Here is a 12,145-nt window from a genome sequence, read left to right on the forward strand (position 1 = left end):
ATACTGGTGAGATTGGGATAGTCACTGTTATTATACTTGCTTATCGGTTATATCTATAAATTATACCAATAGGTACACACAATGGGCTCAAATTGCCTCCCATCTGACCATCGAATTACCCTCCGATACAAATAAAAACATTATGGAACTTAAGTACCTAACTAGTATTTAAAACATCTGTCGGAAAAAAAATAGTACTTCATTGATGTAAAATAAAATGCGATACCTATTGCATTTAATACCTTGTCACAAATATTATAATAAAATAATTTAGTCTGTACAGTAGTTAGTAATATATTGCCATTTTACATCACGGTCTTAAACAAATGTAAGGAAAACCATTTAAGTTAAATGTTTTTTAAATTGAAGTTTAAATAAAAAAATTGAGATGCAAAAGTTAAGTAGACCATTACGGGTGTATTCAAATTTTAAAGTCGTAATAAATAATTTCAAGAAAAAACAATTCTAAGCGGAGCTCGGTTTATCTAAAATAGCTGGCAAAAATCAAGTTTTAATCGAAATTGCAGTTCTTCCTTGCACATACTTAATTGGGTACCTTTGTTTTTCTCAAAACCTCAACTACAAACTACAAATAAATTTAAAAAAATTAATATTTTAGTTCAAATTGGGCAATGGTATTGCCATAACATTTTTGAAATTTTTTACTAAAAATAATATCATTTTATTTACAAAATCTATTCATTTTTTGCTTTGCCAATAATCTAAAGTTGTACCTAATCTTGGTAATCATTAATAACTATGATTGAAATAGGACGAGAAATAAAAATACATAGCTAAAAGTAATTTTATTTGATTTATCAGGTCCATCAATCAGCATTGTTTCGTCGGTGTACTTTTTTACTTTGTTACTTTTTTACTTTAAAAATAGTCTCAAAATCCATAAATTTAAAATATAAATAGAATTGTTAATATTGTTAACAAATCTTATCGATAATGAAATTGATATTTTCCTGAAACGAATGCAGCCCCCCCCCCCCCCACCAATTTCAGATCCATGCTGACTACTGATCATAAAAAATATTACAGTTTATTTTATTAATAATTATGTAAATAATGAGAAAATCTATAACAATATAAATACCTATCTATCTAATAAACTAAAATATCATACTACAATATCATATATGATCAGTAGAGGTACCTATGTATTTTCTATTACTTATTCGCCTATGTATTAATGTAATTGATATTTATAGCAAAAAAAAACTAAAAAAATTGAAATTTTAAATTTTCCGTAAACAGCTCAAACCAATTCAAAATATTTTCAAAATTGTTTGGTGTAAAGAAAATGAGTATATAAACAATCAGTGAAATGTTCATGTATTTACAATTATTAGTTTTTAATTAAATATAATAAAATAACGAAATCACTACACGAGAAATCTACTGAATATCCAAACTCGTAAAAATTTAATTTGACTGTGTTGTAGACATTTTTTTTTTATGGAGGTTGACAAACTTATGAGAAATCTTGTATTGTATTTCCAAATCTTAGATTTAAAAACAAACATTTTTATGAATTTCAAACATAAAATAATTTACACATGTTCGTGATTTTTACGTGTTTTGTCAAGATTTGAAATTTAAACGCTTATAAAAAAAAATTGTGACCATGTATTTTTCATATTTTTCAAATGTAATTGTAACAATATATTAAGAGCCAAAAGCATAAAGTTTTGATAAAGTTTGTCAAAATTTGATTTTTAAATGTTTAGAAAAAAATTTTCCTATTTATCTTCAATATTTTACAACTGCAATTATTACAATTAAATATTTATAACGAATCCTGTGTTAAATTTTCAATTTGTGCGATAGTTTAACGCAACAAAAAGCGTATCGATATTTGTATAAAAAAATCTGAAAAATCTAAAAATGTTTATAAAGAGCTCAAAACGAGTCAAAACATTTAAAAAATATAAAATGTTAAAATGCTTAATTATATAAAATTAACATTTGGTGAAACTTTAAGACATACGGCCATTCGTTTTTTAATTTCAACAAAATATGAAATTCGTTTAATGAGAAAAATTTGTCTAACTTCAAACGCTCAAAAAATGTATTTGACTTTCAGGCAAACTTTTTTTTTGAGTTTAAGAAATTATAAAAATATTAAAAAATGTTAAAAATGTATAGTTCAAATAAAAAATTTAATTCACAGGTATTGAATTCAAACTTTCTGTCATTTATGTATTTTATATATTTTAAATGTTTAAAATTGTTATAAGATCAATTTATGAGGGGTCTTGTATTAAATTACGCATCTTTTTTAACAGAATAACAATCTGAAAATTTCGAATAACTAAAGATAACTTAAAATTAGTTTAATTATTTTGAAATAATTGTCAGTAATTATATCAAATGATAAGTGTAAGTATAAGTGGAATTTTTCTAGTTTCTACGGATTAATATTTTTCTTATTTACAACATAATAACTAAAATATTTTAAATAAAAAATCATTAATTTTTTATAAATATCAAATTACATCGAAATTTTAATTTTAACGCTTATAAAATAGTAAGGTAGGTCCAATTTATACTTTTTAATTTTTTTTATGTAAACTTATAATTTATAAAGTATCTTGTTTCAATTCTTAAGTTTTTGGTATAACATCATTATGTTTTATAAGACAATTAATATCAAGTATTGAAATTAAAATGCTTACGTATATGCTAAGGCCTATAACATTTACTATGGATATATCTGTTTTAAGAACAACTTAAGAATGAACCTTGTGTTTATTTTTCAAACTTTTTTTTGCATTAAACATTTTTATGATTATGAAAAAAGGAAAACATTTAAAATGTCTATACAAACCACAAATAAAGCCAAACTATTTTTAAAATTATAACATGTCTAGAGAATCCTAATGTCTGATGAAAATGTTAAGTGAAAATTTCAAGACTCTATGGCCTATGCGGTAATTAATTTCTGAATTAGATGCATTAAATGGAAATTAATTAATGATATTCACCTTTGTATTTTAGAAGTATAACTTACTTGGGTATAATTTATCATATAAATCAATTTACTTATTTGAATTTGAATTTAATTTAGTTAGATAAAAATAATTCATTTATACTCAAATCAATTTATTTTAATATGAGAAATAAATATTGTGGTAAGATTTAAATATTGGGTATTTAGACGATTGTTTACGTATTGTTTGTATATTAAACAGAATTTAAAATTAATTTTGAATTAAAATAAACAACCCAACGTTAGAAAATATTTAAGTTAACGTAGTGATAAATTAAAACCAAATAAAGACATTATGTTTAATATTATGAAATAAGAAATGTGCTAATGTAATGTGTATTGTATAACAGTTCATAAATGTATAAGAACACAGAAAATGATGTTTTGAAATTGGAAAATAACTCTAAGTAAATATATAGTAAAATTCATAAAGTATGAACACTATTACTATGTAATTGTTGATATGAAATTGATTTTGAGAAATCCGGAGAAAATCTTATATTTTTGGTGGCTGTTTGAAAACGATTTTTAGACAGTCAATGAAAACTCTGTTTGCCCATGTAGGTACCTATTTTATAATATTATCGAGTAATTAAGTTTTATTTTTCACCGTGTTTTTGATTATCACTCGTAAGTATAAAAATATAAAAACGAAAACATCATGAAAATATTGCAATAATTAAACATTGGTGCGTTCATTATAGTTTAAATGCACAATATGTTATATATAAAACCATAGTTAATATCCATCGGTGTTTTTTTTTCTGTAATTAAACCAACCTACCCAATCGAACATTTCTCTCACCACTTGACGATATGCGTCTAAAACCAATGGTCAGACGAACAAAAAAAAAACAAAACAATAATAGTAATAATGTATTAATGACGATGGAAATTAAGGTGATCCTTGATCCTCCTTAATTACGTATTCACTGGCATACTACTCGTACGGGTACGATGAGTGGGTAATGGGTATATAAAAGCTGGTCGTACCCAAAGCCGTGTTATGTGTTCAGCGTTCAGTGTTCCTTCAACAACCATTTACATGACACCGAGACATCATCGACATTAAACAACACCGTGTGCAGTAGCTTGGAGTGGAGCTCTCCAAACTTCACTCGTATTTTTGTGATCAGTTGATTTTTATTGACTTTTATTTTTCAAGACTTCGTTGACATTGCATGATACAGGTAATAGTTTTTCATTTTTACACATAATAGATTATATTATAAGCACGTCCATTCTAGATTATAGTCAAGTATTATATTATATCGTTCCTAACCTGCAGCTGTATTTTCTTTATACTTTATCGATCGTTAATATTAATTTACTGATACTGAACATGTATAATGATGTGGAAGCATGTATCACTAGACCTCATCATTATTTTGATTGACGACTTTCGATCGAAACAGAAGAATTTTTGGTTTTCGGTAAAAAAAAAAATAGTAAAAATAATAAATAGGTACTTGCGATAAAAAACGGTTTTTTTTCAATTGTTATAGCTTAGAGTAAATCAAAGATCTTATGATGTCTTTAAATGTTTCATAATTTTTGTCGTCGATCATAAATAACGGACCAATGATGATACATGTCAGATTATACTCTTGAATGGATTGTTAAATAATATAGTAAATAATTTAGCACGTAACCAAAATTTAACATTTTGATCAACTAATTATTATTTTGTATATGTAGCTTTAATGTTAAGTGCTTTTTCTTACAACTATTATTTTAATTAAAAAATCCCCAATTATTCGAATACCAAATAGATATAATATAAAAACATACATTTTGTAGACTAAGTTAAATGTGTTTAACTTAAGTTGTATGAAACTCAAATAGGTAACCTACCTATAAATTTTACTGATAGCGTCACACCAATAAGGTGACAACATTTAAAAATATTATATGATATTATGGTATGTAATTTGATTGAAATATATTCATAGGTATAATAATTCTAATAAATGGTAGTAAGTACATTATAGTTGTAAAAACAATATTTTCACTAAATTATACAAATATTTCAAGGACTGTATAATTGCCGTAAGTCGTTTTTAATGAACCTATAATATTATAAATTGTCGTTTGCATGTGTTTGTTCGATTTCTCAAATACTATAATAAACTATGATTAAATAACAATTAATGATTTCATTGAAAAAAGTATTACAGTCAAACTTAGTTTTTTTTATATTATTAAAATATTATTATAAAAAATTATTAGCGTACAGAACGGAATTATAACAAAAGCAAAATAAAATTATACTTTTGAAACATTGTGTATTAATAAGAATTTGGAACAGAATTTTTAATCATTAGGTATTTTTATTCATAATTTAATATCCATATTTTGTTATTTTGTAATAAACCAGTTTTAGTTTAGTACCTATTATAAAAAATTATTATGTCTTTACCCATTTGCGTAGTTCGCGTGTAAGTAATATACAATAATAATTTGTATACAAAATTCATTTGGCTTTAAAAATAGAATTTTTTCGTTGGCAATGATTGTGATAATGTGTCAATACAATTTAACCAAGCAATTCGAAGAAAATAAAGTTAAATTAGAAACATGAAATAATTAATGCTTTTTGTACACTTATGTATTTCAATGATAACGTAGAAGAACATTTAATTAAAATGTTGGTATAATGTAATGGTTTTTTGATAAAACATTAAACGCAGGTACTTTATATAAAAATTATAATCCTAATTCAAAAATGAAAACTTAAACCAAAATTAATAAAAATGATTAGGTACCTAGGTATATGTTTAAAGTTTTTCACATGAAATTCAATATATACGTGAAAAATAATAATGTACAAATAGAGTGTAAACGTAGGTATATATTATCGAATAACCTATATTTAGGCTAAATTAAAACATGTAGCTATATAATACCAGTCCCTACTTATAATAATCACTTTTCCTCAATTGATAAATATTTTGCAAAATACATTTAATGTGATAAAACACTAAAATATTCATTCATAAATGAAATATGACCTTAAAATCGAACGATATGTATTAAAAACTGAATAGAGTAAAATATGCAAAAATATGCACCAAACAGTTGTGTATTTCAATTCACAACACTGGACATTATTTGAGCTTACTTAATATATAATACGATAACACGGGAAAAATTCAAAAAACTTTCAAATCCACCTCGTAGATATTCTAAGTATAATTATTATTTTAGAGGTTAACGGCGTTGAATATGATTCAGATATACGAAACTACTGACAATGTCTGATTAGCACCTATCTGGTCACATTGTACTGTGCATATATTTGTATCTGACCAAATATTTAATATGTTTGGAAAGTAACATTATTTGTATTTAACGTTAATTTTTTCGAAAAATATAGGTATAGTTGAAGAACTATTTCAAAATATGTTAATTTGAAATAGCCCTTTAATATTAATCCAACTATTGACATAACTATTCATATAAGAAAAATCACCTGAATAATTAAAAATATAAAATTATAATAGATTTTGAAAATTAATTAAAACAGTTAATTTATTATACATATTTGATAAACATTTTACCTATTAACCCATTATCATATTATTAATTAACCTAGTCTGTAGGTACGACAGGTCAAATGACAAATATAAGGTTATTAATATCGTGTCCGTTTGCATATCAATCGGTTATTCGCATATTAATGCTTCTTTGGATATTTTGTTGTTTATGTAGGTTGTAGGTACCTATTTTATATGGATAATTATATTTATGAAACAAAGGATTTAAATACTCTAATATTTGCATAAAATTATTCTAAATACTTACCAATAAATTATCATAGAACATATTATCGACATATTGTGTTAACTACAATATTTTAACATACCATAGGTAAATTATTTGGTTATTATTTATAAACGCAAATCGATCGAATTTTTTTGAAAGTTGAGAAACATCATTATATACCGAATTCAGATTTATTAACCAATAACTGTGTGCTTGTGCAGAATGGTGACCAACGTTCAGGGTGTCAACCCACTCTTCGCGCTATCGGCATTCAATCTGTTTTTCTACCTACTCACGCCGGCAATCGTGTTATGGTACATATACTTCCGGATGTCACGCAAGCAGCTCTACGACCTCGCCAGTAAGATCCCAGGATCTGAAGGGTTACCGCTGCTGGGAAATGCGTTAGACTTTATGCAAGACCCACACAGTGAGTTATTAATAATAATATTATAACAGTACTATTGATATGGCGACGCCTAAATTAAAATAATTTGAGTTTTTTTTTATTTATTATTTATTATATTTTATATTCACAGCCATTTTCGAAAAGATTTACGAACGGAGTTTTGAATTCGAAAGGAATTCACCCATCAAAATGTGGATCGGTCCCAGGTTGTTGGTGTTCTTGACCGATCCCAGGGACGTTGAGGTAACGTACCTACATATTTTTGTACATTAAATACAATTTTTTCGCTACCTTCCGTTGGCGTAAATGCAAACGTGAAACTATATAATATTGTGTTTGAATCTGCAGGTGATCCTGAGCAGTAACGTGTATATTGACAAATCTCCCGAATACCGTCTTTTTGAACCATGGTTAGGAAATGGTCTGTTGATAAGCACCGGTAAGCATACCGTCATAAGTTTAACACTGGAGGTGTATTTAAGATTTTCAAAAAGGTAGAGGGATAATGTTTTATTTAATCGCAGTGATAGATAGAATAGATACCTACTACAATATTAATTTAATTTAAATAATTATTGTTAAGATATAACAATGTATCGAACTATCAACCCTTAAGGTCCATAAGCCATGTATATAGATATTATTGTTAAACGTTCATTTTATGATTTTTTCTTTGGACAGGTGACAAATGGAGGGCCCACAGAAAATTGATCGCGCCAACGTTCCACTTGAACGTGCTCAAGTCGTTCGTGACACTCTTCAACGTCAACAGCCGCGACACCGTCAGTAAGCTCAGAAAAATGGGCAGCTCCACATTTGACATTCACGATTTCATGAGCGAGTGCACGGTGGAGATTTTGTTGGGTAAGTCCGACGATTTGGAAGCCACGTGAAATACATTATTGTTATTTTATACCGTCATTGGCTATTTATGCGTGACATATTTTACTAACCCTCCCCATTTATTTTATCGTTACAGAGACCGCCATGGGAGTAAGCAAGAAAACTCAAAAGAAAAGTGGTTTTGAATACGCCGCTGCTGTTATGAAGTAAGTGAACCAAAAAAACGAAACATAATCGTAATACATCTCATTTAGAATTTTATCTACCCACAACAATGCGTTTTTCCTTTATAATGCTACAATATTAGAATCAATTACATTACCTACAGCAGTTAATTGGTAGTTTACCTTTCCCACGTTCGTAATACCTTATATTATATTATATAGTTACTCTTATTTCAATTTATAAATAAAATACTTCGAATAATAATTAGTGAATATCAACTGTTCGGTCTCAATCGGTTCCTTATTGCAGTTGGTGATTTTTTGAAGCCGAGTATTTTGTTAAAACCTATTAGATTAACGAGAAGTACTGATGTGCATAAATATAGATACTGTTATTGTGATTATACTAAAATAATTAATTTGTTTTTTTGTTTTTAAAGAATGTGTGATATTTTACATATGCGTCACACAAACTTGTGGCTGAAACCAGATTTTATTTTCAATTTTACCAAGTACGCAAAGGAGCAAGTTGGGCTCCTTGACCTGATTCACGGTTTGACGAACAACGTCAGTATAATATAATATTATTTTTGATTTATGATCAACGTCTAAGAAAAATATTCTTGTAAATCTTCTAGGTATTGGCTAAGAAGAAGGAAGAATTTTTGAAGAAAAAGAGTCTGATGAAAGAGGTCTCTGACATTCCAGCAGCTTCTGAGGAAATCGTTGAAACAAGTTCAACACCTGATGTAGAAGAAGTACCGTACGGAAACTCATTTGGGCAGTCTGCTGGTCTGAAAGACGACTTGGACGTAGAAGACGATGGAATTGGTAATGCACATTATACACATCCGTAATTGTTCTGGTCATAAGGAAACTTTTGTATTTTTAATCTGTAGGCGAGAAGAAGAGAGTGGCATTTTTGGACTTGTTAATCGAATGCTCAGAAAATGGAGTTGTATTATCCGACGAAGAAGTTCGTGAACAAGTCGATACAATCATGTTTGAGGTTCGTTCCAAAATTATAATTTAGAAATAAATAACCAATGATAAAAGTTGTGAAAAAAAAACTTTCCAATAGTAAATCTAGTGTACTACTTATTTATTATTCGACTAAATATTTAAATTTCAAAAAAATTCGATACTTACCTAAACCCTAAACTTTTCCATATACGTGTAATTATATTGATATACGATGTTAAAGATTAATAACCATTCCTAATTCATTTCTTCTCCCATACCGAACATTTTTTCCTTTCTTGGTTCTTTAATAATTTATACATTCGCGCATAATATACAATTGTAATAACTGAAACGCTTATATTTTTGTGTTTTTTTTTTATAAGGGTCACGACACAACAGCAGCCGGTAGCAGCTTCTTCTTGTGTCTGATGGGTGCTCACCAAGACGTACAGGTAAGACTCGCTCGCCATTAATAATTGTTCAATCTATGTCATATAGAAGTTTTCCATTTTGATTTATGTGCGTTTTTGTTGTAGCAAAAAGTCGTCGATGAATTGTACTCGATATTCGGCGATTCCGACAGGCCGGTAACGTTCCAAGACACATTACAAATGAAATACATGGAAAGGTGCATCATGGAGACGTTGCGCATGTACCCTCCAGTTCCGATTATCTCGAGGCAAATCAAAGAGAAAGTTAAACTTGGTGAGTTTATACACGAAACCCCATGACAACGGTGTCAGTGCCATAATTTCGGCGTTTTATTTAACCATGCTCCTTTTGATCGTCACCGCTCTCCAGTCAATTGTATACTATAATATTATAAATTATAACAATAATATTATGTTCTACGACCAAAGGCCGAACAACCGATCCTCAGTTCTAGAGCATTCCAAACATTTACGTTTGATTTTTATAATCTAACTATCTAGCCAACCCCCTCTCCCAATAGAGGTGCTTTTTGAGACCGGTTTTACGCGTACGTTTGTCCGGTTCAAATTCAACGCCTCGACCGAAATCCGTATAATAAATTACTATTATTAGCACTGCGCGAACATATAAAATACTTATGTTAAAATAAATTATTGCAATAATCGATGATTTTTTTTATTTTTGCAGCCTCTAGAGACATAACCTTGCCGGTCGGTGCCACGATCATCATCGCCACATTCAAAATTCACCGCAACGAAGAAGTATTCCCCAATCCCGAAGTGTTCAACCCCGACAACTTTTTGCCGGAAAAATCGGCCAGTCGCCATTATTACGCGTACGTGCCGTTCAGCGCCGGGCCCAGAAGTTGCGTCGGTATGTCACCATATTATACTTATTATATTATTACGGTAGAATTTGAAAAAAAAACTCCGTTTCAATTTATCGTATACCTATGAATGTACTTCGTTTTGAATTTTAAATCTTGAAATTTCGTATCTTTTGAGTAAATCGATGTTCATTATTACGAAAAAGATACGAACCACGTTCTATATACTATGTTTAATTAAAAATTAATGCGATTATAAACACAATTTTAATTAGGATCAAACTAAGCATTTAAAAATTGACTTGTTTACGATATAAAACACAATTGTATTAAAATAAGGTTAAGGTCGGTTAATTGCTTATTCAGAATTTGACTTAAAGTTTAAAGTACAAAAGTATACATTTATTTTAATTATTAACCTATGCAGAACCTTTTGTGAATCAAATTTATAAATTAATTATCGTATTTTCAATTGTATTTTATGCAAAACTTTTTTTGTTTTTATAGTGTTGCGTGACATGATAGTTAATAATTGTATTAATCGTCAATAATTAATTTTTTCAGGTCGCAAATACGCCATGTTAAAATTAAAAATTATTCTGTCGACCATCCTACGAAACTTCAAAATAAATAGTAATCTGACCGAAAAAGATTGGAAACTCCAGGCTGATATTATCTTAAAGAGGACTGATGGATTCAAATTAAGTTTGGAACCAAGAAAGTCGCTAGCTAAGACCGCTGCTTAAGTAGCGAATTATTATTATTATTATTCTATGGAGTGGATAATTTTTTTTTAAATGATATATATATTTTAATAAGTTAATAACCATTATTATTTGGACTGTCGACTGTTTATTGACTACATGGCTACCAAGGCCGATTTAAATGTTTTTTATTTTACATAGTTAACTTTTTATTCTGTACTATTTTATTGTATAATTTGTATTTAAGGAATCTGGAATTTGTAGTTAGACGAAATAAACGCATTTTCTTTTCATTATAAGCATAGTTCAATTATTTTATTCATTTATTTTGAATACCTATTATTTTGATAATATTTTATCTGGTCAAACTGTAAAATAAACTTTATAATTTTAACAGTAGCTCAATATAAATAAATAAATAAGCTTGTTGATAAATAAATATAAGTATATTAAAGGATCATATAACAAAGAAAAACACATATACATTCTATATTGAAATATAAAAAATATATTCTCAAAAAATATGTTTGGATCGTATTCCTTGTAGTTGAAACAATGCTACAATTTTCTGAAAAGTATATCGTTCAAAATCGGCTTAAATCTAATAAAAAGTATCTGTTTTTCAGTCAAAAATCGATTTAATGTTATAATTTTGTAAATTAAACAGTAAACTATTATAAATCCATACATAATATTAATGTGAAAATAAGTGAGTGTGTTTTTTAAATTTTCAATGATATGGTTGGATTGGTCATGTTTAAGTTTGGGTATTTGTAAATTAGAGTTACGTAGGAAGAGAGTGTTGGCTAGTACGTGAGCTATAATTATTATATCAATGATTGTACGCAGTGTGACGTTTGTCATTTAAGACAACAACTTTATTTCAGAAAGTATGAACATTTTTTTTAATATTTCTTACAGGCAAGGCTACAAATGTTATAATAACGTTATGACTATAACGTTATATTTGACAAAAAAAGATTGAAATTTGTAAACGTAATTATAACGGAAAGCAAAAATCAAAAATAATTAAATACCGTA

At 27.9% G+C, this 12,145-nt stretch overlaps 1 protein-coding gene across 1 annotated transcript; it reads left to right on the forward strand.

Moving 5' to 3' along the window:
* The first annotated feature begins 3,994 nt into the window (after positions 1–3,994).
* LOC132932899 (cytochrome P450 4g15) lies at positions 3,995–11,403 on the forward strand. The gene is made up of 13 exons (XM_060999247.1): positions 3,995–4,188; positions 6,985–7,193; positions 7,303–7,415; positions 7,521–7,611; positions 7,854–8,036; positions 8,152–8,221; positions 8,620–8,746; positions 8,818–9,010; positions 9,079–9,188; positions 9,526–9,594; positions 9,679–9,847; positions 10,262–10,447; positions 10,965–11,403. Exons 2-13 carry the CDS (start codon positions 6,986–6,988, stop codon positions 11,144–11,146), a joined length of 1,701 nt encoding a protein of 566 aa, XP_060855230.1. The 5' UTR covers positions 3,995–4,188; position 6,985; the 3' UTR covers positions 11,147–11,403.
* The last annotated feature ends 742 nt before the right edge of the window (positions 11,404–12,145 follow it).

This window comes from Metopolophium dirhodum, chromosome 1, assembly GCF_019925205.1.
Source record: "Metopolophium dirhodum isolate CAU chromosome 1, ASM1992520v1, whole genome shotgun sequence".
NCBI lineage: Eukaryota > Metazoa > Arthropoda > Insecta > Hemiptera > Aphididae > Metopolophium > Metopolophium dirhodum.